General features: G+C 50.8%; 1 protein-coding gene across 12 annotated transcripts in view; it reads right to left on the reverse strand.

Moving 5' to 3' along the window:
- Window positions 1-14,909, reverse strand: part of ZNF207 (zinc finger protein 207) — a 29,307-nt gene extending 14,398 nt beyond the window's left edge. For 8 of the 12 annotated variants that reach the window (XR_012226987.1, XR_012226986.1, XR_012226983.1 and 5 more), the window contains exons 1-12: window positions 14,740-14,908; window positions 11,952-12,078; window positions 11,660-11,798; window positions 11,433-11,582; window positions 11,058-11,133; window positions 10,907-10,980; window positions 10,647-10,801; window positions 9,754-9,843; window positions 8,957-9,199; window positions 8,660-8,819; window positions 8,017-8,468; window positions 7,385-7,433 (exon numbers count right to left, since the gene is read on the reverse strand). Coding sequence is in view for 2 of the 12 variants with exons in the window: in XM_073560799.1 (XP_073416900.1) it covers window positions 8,308-8,468; window positions 8,660-8,819; window positions 8,957-9,199; window positions 9,754-9,843; window positions 10,647-10,801; window positions 10,907-10,980; window positions 11,058-11,133; window positions 11,433-11,582; window positions 11,660-11,798; window positions 11,952-12,078; window positions 14,740-14,780 (1,416 nt within the window). In the remaining 10 variants the exon portion in view is untranslated. Of the gene's footprint in view, window positions 1-7,384; window positions 7,434-7,829; window positions 8,469-8,659; window positions 8,820-8,956; window positions 9,200-9,753; window positions 9,844-10,646; window positions 10,802-10,906; window positions 10,981-11,057; window positions 11,134-11,432; window positions 11,583-11,659; window positions 11,799-11,951; window positions 12,079-14,739 lie in introns of those variants that run through there. The other 4 variants (XR_012226988.1, XM_073560799.1, XR_012226989.1 and 1 more) reach the window with 4 other exon arrangements.
- Window positions 14,910-15,640: the final 731 nt, after the last annotated feature.

Genomic DNA, 15,640 nt, shown 5'->3' on the forward strand with positions numbered 1-15,640 from the left:
ATACTACTGTGTGCGGAACCAAGAATATACTACTGTGCGCGGAACCAAGAATATACTACTGTGCGCGGAACCAAGATTATACTACTGTGCGTGGACCCCGGAGTATACTACTGTGTGCGGAGGGGAGCAGGTCAGTGTTACTGGTCGGGAATCTACACTGCTCGCCAAAAGTTAGGGATATTTGGCTTTCTGGTGAAAGGTCAGGATGAGCCTACAAAGCCCTCTAATCTTTCCAGAAGAACTTTTGGATGCCCACTTCCAACGGTTTAACATCTCAGTACTTGCTGTTCTCCAATAAGCAGCTTAATGGCAAAACTGCCAACAGGTGTTTGATCCATGAATCGGCCAATACATTTCAGAGTTCAGTTAGAATCTGTATTAAACCATCCTCCTCATCATGCGGTTCACATTGTGACATGAGACCAAGACGACACCTAGCCATTGATTAACAGGCCCTCACCATTGTGAGACTTCAGGCAGAATGTCCAGATGGAGAAGAAAAAAAAAAAAAAAAAGTCCCAGAGTCATCAGCAGGGCGCAACAGATATAGAAAGACTGGAAGAGCCACAGAAAGGGAGAAAAATCTCACACTGATGACGCTTCATGGTGAACAATACCCTTCAGAACCGGATGACGAATCCCACACAACTCCAGGCACATGTAAGAGAGGCATCCAAGTGTCACATCAGACCATTCTAAACCATTAACAGCGTGGTCTGCGGGCTAGACGCCATGCAAGGTACCTGACCACACCAGCAGCACACGCGTCATCTAAACTGGACAAGGGACCAGTGGACCTCGATTCACGTTGAGCAGAAGTGATGGCCACCAGCACGGCAACAGCTACAGGGGCTTCTCACAAAACTAGATCAAAAAGTGAATTTATTTCAGTTCTTCAATCCAAAAAGTGGATCTCATATATTCTATAGAGTCATTAAACACAGAGTGATCTACTTCACATGTTTATATCTGTCAAAGGGAATCGGTCGCCCCTTTTTTTGACTATGAGCTGCCGGCACCAACATCAGGGGCTTATCTATACCATTCTGTAATGCTGTAGATAAGCCCCCGATGTAACCTGAAAGAGAAGAAAAAGGGAGTTATATTATACTCACCGGGGGGGGGGGGGGGGGGAGGCAGGTCTTGGTCCGATGGGTGCTGCAGTCCGGCGCCTCCCATCTTCTGATGGGGGCGTCCTTTTCTTTCCTTCCTGTCGTAGCTCAGGCGCAGGCGTACTTTACCTGCACTGTTGAGGGCAGAGCAGAATACTGCAGTGCGCAGGCGCCAGACCTCTCCCGGCGCCTGTGCACTGCAGGACTCTGCCCTCAATAGGGCAGAGCAGTGCGCCTGCACCACAGCAGGCAAAGAGGACGTCACCGTTAGAAGATGGGAGGCGCCAGACCGGATGGCAACACCCATCAGATTATACTCACCCGGGAATCCGGTCCAACTCTTTTTTCTTATCTTTCAGGTTACATCGGGGGCTTATCTACAGCATTACAGAATGCTGTAGATAAGCCCCTGATGTTGGTGCCAGCAGCTCAGTCGAAAAAAGGGATGACAGATTCCCTTTAATGTAGATGATTATGGCTTACAGCCAATGAAACCCCAAAAGTCATTATCTCAGTAAATTAAAATACTTTATAACACCAGCTTGAAAAATGATTGTAAAATCTGAAATGTTGTCCTACTGAAATGTAAGATCAGTAAATGCCCTCAATACTTGGTCGGGCTCCTTCTGCATCAATTACTGCATCAATGTGGCGTGGCATGGAGGCGATCAGCCTGTGGCACTGCTGAGGGGTTATGGAAGCCCAGATTGCTTTGATAGCAGCCATCAGCTCGTCTGCATTGTTGGGTCTGGTGTCTCATCTTCCTCCTGACAATACTCCATAGATTCTCTATGGGGTTAAGATCAGGTGAGTTTGCTGCCAATCAGGCCCAGTGATACTGATGTGTGTACACCAGGTATCGGTACTTTTGGCAGTGTGGACAGGGGCCAAGTCCTGCTGGAGAATGACATTTCCATCTAGCTTGTCGGCAGAGGGAAGCATGAAGTGCTCTAAAATGTCCTGATAGACGGCTGCGCTGACTTTGGTCTTGCTAAAACACAGTGGACCTACACCAGCAGATGACATGGCTCCCCAAACCATCTCTGATTGTGGACACTTCACACTAGACCTCCAGCAGCTTGGATTGTGGCCTCTCCACTCTTCCTCCAGACTCTGGGACCGCGATTTCCAAATGAAATGCAATGCAAAATTTACTTTCATCTGAAAAAAAACACCTTGGACCACTAACCACAGTCCGGTTCTTCTTCTCCTTGGCCCAGGTAAGACACTTCTGGTGTTGTCTATTGGTCATGAGTGGCTGACACAAGGAATGTGACACTTGTAGCCCATGTCCTGGAGATGTCTGTGCGTGGTGTGAAGCAATGACTCCAGCAGCAGCCCACCCCTTGTGAATCTCCCCCACATTACTTTTCTTAATCCTTTCCAGGCTGCGGTTATCCCGGTTGCTTGTGCACCTTTTTCTACCGCACTTTTTCCTTCCACTCCGCTTTCTATTAATATTCTTGGATCCAGCACTGTGAAAAGCCGTCTTCTTTATCAATGACCTTTTGTAGCTTCCCCTCCTTGTGGAGTGTGTCAGTGACTGCCTTCTGGACATCTGTCAGGTCAGCAGTCTTCCCCATGATTGTGGAGCTACTGACACAGACTAAGGGGCCTTTATAATCACTTAGGAGCCTTCACAGGTGTTTATTAATTATTCTAATTTACTGAGATAATGACTTTTGGGTTCTCATTGGCTGTAAGCCATAATCATAAAATTTATTATATTTCTATAGCGCCGACATATTCCGCAGCACTTTATATTTCAGAGGGGATTTGTACAGACCAATAGACATTACAGCATAACAATAATCACATAGATTATAACAAATACCAAGAGGAATGAGGGCCCTGCTCGCAAGCTTACAATCTATAAGGGAAAAGGGGAGACACAAGAGGTGGGTGGTAACAGTTGCCCTGATTGTATGGACCAGCCATAATGTTAAGTGTGTAACAGTACAGACGCAGAGGACTAATGGATGCATAAAGCATGTGGGGACATGATGCGGGGAACCTGGCTATGGTATAACTTTTGGCTGTGCCACACAGGGATAGATTAGGTTAATGTGTTGAGGCGATAGGCCAGACTAAATAAATGCGTTTTCAGGGCACGCTTAAAATTGTGGGGATTGGGGACTAATCGTATTGACCAGGGAAGTGGTGCTGAGCCATGGAGGGCTTTGTGGGTGAGGGTAATAAGTTTGTACTGGATTCTGGAGTGGATGGGTAGCCAGTGTAATGACTGGCACAAGGTAGAGGCATCGGTGTAATGTTTGGTGAGGAATATGATCCTGGCTGCAGCATTCAAGACAGATTGGAGAGGGGAGAGTTTGGTAAGAGGGAGACCGATTAGAAGAGAGTTACAATAGTCGAGACGAGAATGAATAAGAGAAACAGTAAGAGTTTTTGCAGAGTCAAAAGTAAAAAAAAGGTCGAATTCTAGAAATGTTTTTGAGGTGCAGATGACAAAAGTGAGCCAGTGATCATATGTGGGAGACAAAGGAAAGCTCGGAATCAAGTATGACCCCAAGACAGCAGGCATGTTGCTGGGGAGTAATAATGGAACCACACACAGAAATGGCAATGTCGGGTATAGGTACATTAGTGGAGGGAGCAAACACCAGGAGTTCAGTCTTTGACAGGCTCAGTTTCAGATATAGTGAGGACATGATGTTAGACACAGCGTTTAGACAATCGCCGGTGTTTTCTGGAAAGGCGATGTCAGGAGAAGCGTATAATTGGGTGTCATCAGCATAGAGATGGTACTGGAAAACAAATCTACTGATTGTTTGACTGACCAACAGGGGCAGTGTACAAGGAGAAGAGGAGGGGGCCTAGAACCGATCCTTGAGGAACCCCAACAGTAAGGGGAAGGTGAGAAGAGGAGGAACCGGCAAAAGATACAGTAAAGGAGCGGTCAGAGAGATAGGAGAAGAACCAGGAACGGTGTCCTTGAGGCCAGTGGAACGGAGCATAGTGAGGAGGAGCTGATGATTCACAGTATCGAATGCTGCAGAGAGATCCAAGAGAATTAGCATGGAGTAATGACCATTTGATTTAGCTGTTAGTAGATCATTAGAGCCTTTAATGAGGGCAGTTTCAGTAGAGTGTAAGGAGCGGAAACCGGATTGGAGAGGGTCGAGAAAAGAGTTATCAGAGAGAGAACGGATAAGACTGGAGTGGACCAGGCGTTCCAGGAGTTTAGAGATGAAGGGAAGATTAGAGACAGGTCTATAGTTAGCGGCACAGTTTTGGTCAAGGGATGGTTTTTAAGTAGTGAAAGATACCAGAAGAGAGAGAGGGGTTAAATATTTTAGTTAGGTGAGGGGTGACAGCAGGGGAAAGGGACTGGAGGAGATGTGACAGAAATGGGTCACTGATGCAAGTGGTTGGGCGAGAAGATGCAAGGAGTCTGATTACTACTACTTCTGTGACTGGTTCAAAATCAGAGAGTGAGCTAGATGCAGTGGGGGAGGGAGGACAGTGCATGGTATGAGGGGATTGGGAGATAATTTCCTGTCAAATCTGGTCAATTTTTTCTTTGAAGTAATTGGCCAGATCGTCAGCTCTGTACTCTTGGGTTGAGCAGAGAATGAAAAGTGTCAGAGACGTTTCGGGTTATTGGACAGTGAGGTGATGAGGGTGTTGAAATAGGTTTGTTTGGAGAGGTGAAGGGCAGTGTTGTATGTTCTAAGCATAAACTTATAATGGATGAAATCTTCGTGTAGATTGGATTTTCTCCACAGACGTTCGGCGACCTGGAGCACCGCTGCAGGAAACGTGTTAACACCGTGTGTGCCAGGGTTGTCGCCGTCTGCGTTGTGGTGTTCTATTTATAGAGGGTGCAAATTCATCCAGGGCACTTTGAAGTGTTTCCTTGTAATGGTTCAATGCAGAATCAGGACATGAGAGGGAGGAGATAGGGGCCAATGAAGACTGCAAGTTCTTCATAAGTTTCTGGGTGTTAATGGCCTGTATGTTTCTAGAAGTATGGACAGTGGGGGTGACCTGAGCAGCCTGGCAGTTGATAGAGAAAGAAGATTGTGGTCAGAGAGCGGGAAAGGGGAGTTTGCAAAATCATCCACTGCACAAAGCCGAGAGAAGACCAAGTCAAGGGAGTTTCCGTCTTCATGCGTTGGAGAATTAGTAAGCTGCGAAAGGCCAAACGAGGAGGTTAGAGATAAAAGGTGAGTAGCAGATGGGGAGAGGGGAAGAGCAATGGGGATGTTGAAATCTCCCATGATGAGGGTAGGGATGTCACAGGAGAGAAAATGTGGAAGCCAAGTGGCAAAATGATCCAGGAACTGATGGGAGGGTCCGGGAGAACGATACACCACCGCCACTCGCATGGAGAAGGGGGTGTAGAGTCTGACGGCATGGACCTCAAAAGAAGGGAAGACAAGTGAAGGTAGTTGAGGGATAACCTGAAAGGTAAATTTTGGTGATAGGAGCAGACCAACGCCTCCACCTGCTCTATTGTCTGATCTTGGGGTATGAGAGAAGTGTAGTCCCCCGTATGAAAGAGCAGCATCAGTAGTGTCTGACTGCTGGATCCAGGTTTCAGTAAGAGCCAGGAGGTTAAGAGAATTAGAAAGGAAGAAGTCATGGATGAAGGAGAGTTTGTTACACACTGAGCGAGAATTCCAAAGTGCACAATTAAGAGAGACAGATGGCATGCAGGGAATATTAATAAGATTAGAGGGGTTTCTTCTGAGTGTAGCAGTTGGGGGGTTTGACTTTCTATAACATGGGGGACCAGGGTTGGGAGCAATGTCTCCTGCGACAAGGAGGAGGATAGAAAGAGTGAGCAGATGGTTAAGTGATTTGTGAGAGCGTCTCTTATGTTGAATGGTGGGACCGACTGGATCTGTGCAATTTAACAATGTGAAAAGAGCGTGAGTGCTATACATAGGAGAGGAAAGGAGCGAGGGGCCGATATGGATGGAGTGTAGAGAGTTAATGCCAGGGCGGTGGATGTGTGTGAATGCAGGGGCCAGGATACAAATTACACAAATGCATATGGTATATATTTGCTGTACTCCAAATGTACAGGGAGTAGATGTATATAAATGTCTTACCTGTCTCCTGCCCTGTTATAACTGCCAGTACTTTGATACATGTACTTCGATTACATCATCATCATTACCAGAAATAAACACGTGAAATAGATAACTCTGTATGTAATGACTCTAGAGAATAGAGGAGATTCAGTTTTTGTATTGAAGAACTGAAATAAAATTACATTTTTAATGAGAAGCACCTGTATATATCAACCACTTGAGTTGTCACCACACAAGCCTTTGGTGGTGGTGAGGTTTACAGTAAGGGCAGATGAGTCTAGTCAATACAGAACTTCCTGACACTGTGACATGCCCCTAGTACTAGCATAACAATTAATCCAATCATTGTGCCTCTACTCAAACACCGGCCTAATGTCATCAACATGGACGACCATGCTCCAGGTCGAGGTAGCATCAGTAGGTAACTGCTGGAGACTAAAGGACCTCAGATGGAGTGGCCTGCCCTTTTCTCCAGACCTAAATCCCATAGACAACCTCTACGATCAGCTGAGTTAACATAGTAAGGCCGAAAATCCATTTGTCCATCCAGTTCAGCCTACATTCCGTCAGAATAAATCCCCAGATCTACGTCCTTCTAGAGTTGCTGTGTAGAGGCTCGTAATTCTGTACCCCAGAACCTCAATGACCTGAGGGCAGCCCTTCAAGAGTGAGACACCATGTCTCAGCAGACAATAACTTCACTTGTGACCAGCAGTAGGCGTCGTTGTCAGCTGTAATTGATGCTGAAGGCCACAGGACAAGTTATTGAGACACTTTATTGTTGGGGTCTACCACAACTGTGGTGTGCTTTTGTTTCAATAAATTGTTTGACATGACGAAATCACCATTGAATGCTTCTACTTAGTGCCCGACTGTCATGATAAAATATCACTGGAGAGAGAATTTTTTAGGTTTTCCATAAATTTCACCCTAAAGCCAAATATCCCTAACTCTTTTAGTGAGTAGTATGTGCTACCGGGTCTGACCACCGCCACCACCACACTGAGCGATGCACACAGCCCCTCGTGGTCCGCTGACGTGGTAGTGTACAAGGTTTAATGCAGCAAGTTTTGTTACACAGCAATGAACCAGCAGAATCCCTACATTACAGAAAACGGCAGGGGCCTTCACCAAACTTGCTGCAAGTTTGGGGACATATATATCCAACAGCTAAGGCTGTGAGGGCCCCTGAAGAAAATAAATGCCACTTGCCTCAGATTGAATAGGGCAACACTGAGACTCGGCCTGTGCTAGGGCAGTGCTATGGGGAGAAGAGAAAGGCTTGTTTTAGAACAGGATTCAGTAACTGAAGCAAAACACATGCATCATTGCACAGATCTGCCGATCTACAGTCTACACCATCATTATGGACTTCATCACCGGTGTCCTGTGCACACACTGCTATCGACCCGGCTCCTGCTCGGTAGCTGGACCTGTACTAATGGCTGCCTGGCCTGGAGCTGACACAGGAGGTGAAGGCCATTCTTCTGGACACCAGCGAGTACAGGTCAGCCATACAGGAGACACATGCAATAACCCATCACTTGCTAGAAGAGGAGCAGCGCCTGTGGAGATGGACCCGGAGGAGGGAGTCTCTTCGTAAATGAACCTGTACAAACCTTGGAGGGATTTGCAGCTGGCAATTAATAAGAAGTCGGAAGATTTTCTCTGGTTTTATTACATAATGAGGAAGTGAACAATATGAACAATACAGAGGTCAGAGGACATCGAGATACAATGACATTACTGCCCTCACCAACCACAGTTGGGGACCAGGAGTCCAACAGCCCCGGGGAGCTGTGAAGGCGTCACCTTACATATAGCAAAGTAATGACAGGACTTGCCTTGTGGAGGTATATGGCGCCTTCACAATTAAACGAAGAACCAAATTTACTATACGCCACTTCTAAAAACCTGGATGGGAAAGAAGCCATATAGTATAAATTGTAACATCAGGAAAGTGTCCGCTCTCATGTCCCTGAACTCTCCCTCCCTGGAAATAATAAAAAAAAACACCCTCCCCAGTGTAAAATGTCCAACAGTTCCTGGTATCAGGGGAGAGATGGAGCGCGGCTATTTACACAGCACAAGGTGAGAAAGGATTAATCTCCAAACCTATTTTTAGTGCAGCAAGGTCAGTAGCGGCCACCTGGAGACATGACAGGAGGTCGCATTCCCATCAGTGGTCGAGGGGGTCCACCTTGGTATGGTGGGACCATAGGTGGCGCTTGTCCAAATGGAGGCATTGCACCAGGGTGGAATCCAGGCATGCCCTGGTGCGGGCTGCCATACTGGCCTGGGGAGAGAAGAAACATGCCAGATAAGAGGAACGATCACTCCACAAAGAGGAGACCGGCTGTGTGTGTGGGGGGGGGGGGGGGCAGTGTAACACGTCGATACATGAGCAGCTAAGAATTATCACAAGACGTCTTCCATCATCAATCCTAATAAAGATTCTACGGCGACGCTCCCGCAGAGCAAACTCACCATGAGGGGGGATAGGGTGCCGCATGCCAGGCTGCTGTGGTGGGATGCCAGGCTGTGGGGTCATCATAGCTCCAAGAGGGTTAGCAATGCCTCCCATGGGTGCCTGCCCTGGCCGAGGCAGGCTACGCTGGTATTTCGGAAGCTGGGCACGCTTCTCTTCCTGGAAAAGGGAAAAAAAAAAAAAAAAGATACAGGACTGAATTAGAGTAAGGTAAATACCTTCCATGTCACGTACAGAATAAAGTGTGTAACAGGTGACATGGCTCCTAGAAATGTGCGGGCGAGTCGGCCACTTACCAGCGATATATCCTCATCTGGATGGATCAACTTACTAGTCGCACTAGTAGTACTCAGGGTAGCAGGCTTACTTGTTATGGAAGCAGCCGGTTTAGCCGCGGTGCTACTTGTGGTGCTAGTGGTAGACATAGTTGATTGGGTGTAAGCGGGAAACGTTGGTTTTGGAGGCTCAGACGTTGTAATGGTTGCACTGTTCAGAGGCTTAAAGTCTGTGCCCACCGGTCCGGCCACTGTCGCTGCCGCCTGGTAGGAGAAAGTTATATGCTGTCAAATCAAAAAAGACTAAGGCCGTGCAACAATGCGCCAAGTTCAGAGCAAAGTCACATCACTCACACACCAGCAAGAGAGCGTAAGCTACAGGACGGGGGAGGAAATGGAGTAAAGACGGCCGTCACCAGTATGTCACAGCCACATACGTCAGACAGTCCTATAATCATCCCCAATACATCGAGGACCACTACTCATAAGACGTGACACATGCACAGGACTCCCAGAGAAAACCCCAGATCTCCTCCAGATGTTTACATGGAGGAGTACGGGGGGAGGCCTGCGGGCAACACATACGCTCGTATGCTGGTGGTGAAGGGTCAGGCGGCACACATTCATGCACTAAGCCAATAACGCCCAGTAATGCAATGCATGCATTAACCCTTTAGACCAGTGTAAGAAATTAAAGTTATTTTATTTGATATTTGTTCTTGCTTTGATTAATGTAAAAAAAAAAAAAAAAATGGACAGATGTCCAAAGGGTTAATATGGGAAGCAAAAACTACCAAACACTGCAATATCCTGCATACTTGTGCAGCACTAGGAAACAGAACTTTAGCAGGTGCAGAAAGGCTCTCTGAACTGGAGGACGGAGATGCACTGGTGACAGGTGATCCCATCTGCGGCACAAAGAGAGGTGTTGAGAAGGGAGCACAGGGTGAGCGAGGCCCTGATACACAGACATGTGATTGCGACCCACTGTCCCTACCCAGAGGTGTCAGAGGTCCCCTCCTCTACACCCATACCCAGCGGTCCCCTCCTCTACACCCATACCCAGCCCAGAGGTGTCAGAGGTCCCCTCCTCTACACCCATACCCAGCCCAGAGATGTCAGAGGTCCCCCCTCCACCAATACCCAGGCCAGAGGTTCCCCCCTCCACCGATACCCAGCCCAGAGGTGTCCGAGGTCTGCCCTCCACCGATACCCAGCCCAGGTGTCAGAGGTTCCCCCCCTCCACAGCTTAGAGGTGTCCGAGCTTCCCCCCCACACACACTTAACAACACAGTCAAGTGGCAAAGTCCCAACTGTCCCATCATATATATGAAACTGAACCTCATTTTTCTAGATTGGACAGAGGCCCTGCTGTCTTAGCACATACACAGGCGATCAACCCTCATCACAAACATTACATTCACTGCCGGCTGCAGACACGACACCAGTCTCAAACATGTACTGAGATCACAAGCAGCAATCCGTTCACTCAATGCCACATTTCACACATTCCTCTGACCCCATCAACCTTACAAAGCTGTGCCGCAGCAGAAACAGGACGACGACGAGCTTTGCAGGCATAGAAGTTATGGCCGTTTATCCATCACTAGGAATAAAATGCATAGAAGGACAATGGCTCAGGACCAATGGCCACCTCACCACAAGGCTTTCAGCAACACACTAAGAATCTTAGCTGATCAGTGATCCTCACCTGCCCAGCGCTGGGGAATAGTGGCTTGGGCACCGAGGGCACAGCTGGGGCAGACGTGCTGGGAGATGGAAGTCTGCTAACACCAGGAGCAGAGATGGGCTGAGCCTGTGTAACAGCTGGGATACCCGGACGAGGGCCGACTGGAGGCGGCACACCTTAAAAGGTTAGGAAAAAAAAAGAAAAAAAAAAAAAAAAAAAAGTATTAGAGAGGAATACACAGTCATTAATCACTAGCTGCTCACACTTGTCACACAACATACCTGGAGGCAGTCCAGCCAACATGTGGGGAATGCCAGGAGCATGGGGGTGCATCATGCCACCCATCGGTAACATGCTAAAGAGAAGATAAAGTGTGAGAAGCCTCAAAACCTGGGGGAACAGCTCCAAAAATAAAATGCCTCAGATACGAACCCATGATGCATTCCAGGCATAACTGGGGGGATCCCGGGCATCAGTGGAGGTACAGTGGGCATTAGAGGAGGGATTCCTGACAAAAAAAAAAAAAGGGGAGATATTATGCAATGGGATGTGTCATCAGCAACAAAAGCTACACCACTGAAATAACTGTGGACACATTTGGAGCTCAATGATCTAATAGGGAGGTACAGCTTGAGCCTGAACTGCCTGTCCGTGAGGAGCACCATACACCACAGATACACTGGTACCATCATAATGATGGGCATGCTCTTCACAGACAACAGAGCACAGCGAACATCAATCGTTTGTCCAGAGACTACTAAATAAACCAACACCAGAGAGGTGGGTCATATCTACAAAGGAGCTCACCTGGGGGCATGCCTGGAGCACCCGCCAATCCATGCAGACCTGGCAGGTACCCCTGGTGGGCATGCATCTGTGCTGGGAACGCACTGGAGGGGCCAGACTCGTCGTCATCATCGTAATCAGAGTCATCCTGCTTCTTCTTCTGTCCATCGACTGGAAGAGCAGAGCACAAGAGATGAGAAGGAGCAGACAAGAAGCTGGAGCCGCTGTTTCTGCCGCACCAGACATACCCTGTGTTTTCTGCTCCAGCATTCGCCTCCTTTCCTCCATATCTTTTTCAGGAATTCCTTCCATGCCATAAATTTCCAGTTCAATATCAGTCCTGCCAGGGATGGCATTGGGTACAGCATCGATGGTTTCTTTATGAACCTACAGAGAAAGACGTCAGTGTCGACACATGGCTGGATACAGGCCACAGAGGAGTATGGCTCCTGTACCTCGCATGTCACACACAGTACACAACACGTGACCGCGTGCCGCCACACCCGGCCCCGCGCACACCATGAAGATAGTGCTGCTCACCTGCATACAGTGGATGGCCAGGCCCGGCCCGGTGTACAGCTTCTTGTGACAGATGTGGCATTTGAAGTGTTTGGCCTTCTGGTGCTGGATGAGGATCTTCTCATCATCGAAGTCTCGGTTGCAGTACCTGCAGCCAGTTAAGGACTCTTAACTTCAAACAAATCTGAATTATCTATGGGAGATCACGGTCACACAAACAAAATACATACTATGGAGCCATAAGAAACAATATATTTAGGCATATTAACCCCCTCCTCCCCAAAATACAGTGTCCTACCAAAAAAGTACACAGTTACAAACCCAACAACTGCTCCCTCAAGTCCTGCAACTCTACTGCGGGGGACTGCTGCAGAATCATCATCTGACCTGAGATTACTGACCTAGTCACAACCTGCATGGAGCGGATGAGGAGCCACATTGGACAAAACGGTGCCTCACTATGAGGGGGGCATCAGGATGAGGGCATCTGACAAGGAGGCCTTCCCATCAGGAGGTAGGAGAGGGGCATTGGGACGAGGCAGCCCTCCCATCACAGGCAGGATGGGGGCATCTGACAAGGAGGCCTTCCCATCCGGACGAGGTGGTCCCCATCACAGGCAGGATGGGGGCATCTGACAAGGAGGCCTTCCCATCCGGACGAGGTGGTCCCCATCACAGGCAGGATGGGGGCATCTGACAAGGAGGCATTCCCATCAGGAGGTAGGAGGGGGGCATCCGGATGAGGCAGCCCCCCCCCCATCACAGGCAGAATGGGGGCATCTGACAAGGAGGCTTTCCCATCAGGAGGTAGGAGGGGACATCTGACGAGGAGGCCTTCCCATCAGGAGGTAGGAGAGGGGCATCTGACGAGGAGGCCTTCCCATCAGGAGGTAGGAGAGGGGCATCTGACGAGGAGGCCTTCCCATCAGGAGGTAGGAGAGGGGCATCTGACGAGGAGGCCTTCCCATCAGGAGGTAGGAGAGGGGCATCTGACGAGGAGGCCTTCCCATCAGGAGGTAGGAGAGGGGCATCTGACGAGGAGGCCTTCCCATCAGGAGGTAGGAGAGGGGCATCTGACGAGGAGGCCTTCCCATCAGGAGGTAGGAGAGGGGCATCTGACGAGGAGGCCTTCCCATCAGGAGGTAGGAGAGGGGCATCTGACGAGGAGGCCTTCCCATCAGGAGGTAGGAGAGGGGCATCTGACGAGGAGGCCTTCCCATCAGGAGGTAGGAGAGGGGCATCTGACGAGGAGGCCTTCCCATCAGGAGGTAGGAGAGGGGCATCTGACGAGGAGGCCTTCCCATCAGGAGGTAGGAGAGGGGCATCTGACGAGGAGGCCTTCCCATCAGGAGGTAGGAGAGGGGCATCTGACGAGGAGGCCTTCCCATCAGGAGGTAGGAGAGGGGCATCTGACGAGGAGGCCTTCCCATCAGGAGGTAGGAGAGGGGCATCTGACGAGGAGGCCTTCCCATCAGGAGGTAGGAGAGGGGCATCTGACGAGGAGGCCTTCCCATCAGGAGGTAGGAGAGGGGCATCTGACGAGGAGGCCTTCCCATCAGGAGGTAGGAGAGGGGCATCTGACGAGGAGGCCTTCCTATCAGGAGGTAGGAGAGGGGCATCTGACGAGGAGACATTCCCATCAGGAGGTAGGAGAGGGGCATCTGACGAGGAGGCATTCCCATCAGGAGGTAGGAGAGGGGCATCTGACGAGGAGGCATTCCCATCAGGAGGTAGGAGGGGAGCATCAGGGCTAGGCAGCCTCCCCATCATAGGCAGGGTGGGTGCATCTGACAAGGATGCCTTCCCATCAGGAGGTAGGAGAGGGGCATCGGGACGAGGCAGCCCCCCCATCACAGGCAGGATGGGGGCATCTGACAAGGAGGCCTTCCCATCAGGACGAGGCGGTCCCCATCAGGAGGGGGGCATCGGAACGAGGCGGTCACCATCAGGATGTAGGAGGGGGCATCAGGATGAGGAGGCCTTCCCATCAGGAGGTAGGAGGGGGCATCTGACGAGGAGGCTCTCCCATCAGGAGGTAGGAGAGGGGCATCTGACGAGGAGGCTCTCCCATCAGGAGGTAGGAGAGGGGCATCTGACGAGGAGGCTCTCCCATCAGGAGGTAGGAGAGGGGCATCTGACGAGGAGGCTCTCCCATCAGGAGGTAGGAGAGGGGCATCTGACGAGGAGGCATTCCCATCAGGAGATAGGAGGGGGGCATCTGACGAGGAGGCATTCCCATCAGGAGATAGGAGGGGGGCATCTGACGAGGAGGCCTTCCCATCAGGAGGTAGGAGGGGGGCATCTGACGAGGAGGCCTTCCCATCAGGAGGTAGGAGGGGGGCATCTGACGAGGAGGCCTTCCCATCAGGAGATAGGAGAGGGGCATCTGACGAGGAGGCATTCCCATGAGGAGGTAGGAGAGGGGCATAGGGATGAAGCAGCCTCCCCATCACAGGCAGGATGGGGGCATCTGACAAGGAGGCCTTCCCAACTGGAGGCAGGATGGGGGCATCGGGGTGAGGAGGCCTTCCCATCAGGAGGTAGGAGGGGGGCATCGGGGTGAGGAGGCCTTCCCATCAGGACTAGGCGGTCCCCATCAGGAGGGGGGCATCTTACGAGGAAGCCTTCCCATCACAGGTACGATGGGGCATCTGGGAAGAACGCCCCCATCAGGAGGTAGGGGAGAGTGTGAAGTGGGGGTAAGGGACAGCTGAAAAGGTGAGAGATAACGGAGGGAGCGGGACATGAGACGAGGTGTGAGGCCCTGACAGGACGTACGCGACCCGGGCACAGCAGTGAGGAAGGATACCAGCACCACGGCTTCAGCTGCTTCTTCTTCTTCCGTCCCATCCCGACTGTAAACGGAATCGAGAAGACAAACGGCGAAAAACCCAACGGAGAGCGCGGAGGTGACGAGGCCGCAGCACGGAGAGCAGACAAGATGGCGCCGGAGCCTCCACACTGCCCCCTCTCCCACAACACACCGCGCCAAGGGCGGGAGCTGCACTGACACGCCCACATGGGAGGGGCCAACATCATCTCCTATAACTATCGCGTTACTGCGGGAGAAAGCGCCAAACTCTCCGGCCGGGTACACGGCGGACACTTCACGGTCTCCTCACAGTCTCCCCCGGGTACACGGTGCACACCTCACGGTCTCCTCACAGTCTCCCCCTGGTACACGGTGCACACCTCACGGTCTCCTCACAGTCTCCTCCGGGTACACGGCGCACACTTCACGGTCTCCTCACAGTCTCCCCCGGGTACACGGTGCACACCTCACGGTCTCCTCACAGTCTCCCCCTGGTACACGGTGCACACCTCACGGTCTCCTCACAGTCTCCTCCGGGTACACGGCGCACACTTCACGGTCTCCTCACAGTCTCCCCCGGGTACACGGCGCACACTTCACGGTCTCCTCACAGTCTCCCCCAGGTACACGGCGCTCACCTCACGGTCTCCTCACAGTCTCCCCCGGGTACACGGTGCACACCTCACGGTCTCCTCACAGTCTCCCCCTGGTACACGGTGCACACCTCACGGTCTCCTCACAGTCTCCTCCGGGTACACGGCGCACACTTCACGGTCTCCTCACAGTCTCCCCCGGGTACACGGTGCACACCTCACGGTCTCCTCACAGTCTCCCCCTGGTACACGGTGCACACCTCACGGTCTCCTCACAGTCTCCTCCGGGTACACGGCGCACACTT

The sequence above is a fragment of the Dendrobates tinctorius genome, unplaced genomic scaffold (assembly GCF_039654945.1).
Source record: "Dendrobates tinctorius isolate UK_male_01 unplaced genomic scaffold, ASM3965494v1 ptg000305l, whole genome shotgun sequence".
NCBI classification, from domain to species: domain Eukaryota; kingdom Metazoa; phylum Chordata; class Amphibia; order Anura; family Dendrobatidae; genus Dendrobates; species Dendrobates tinctorius.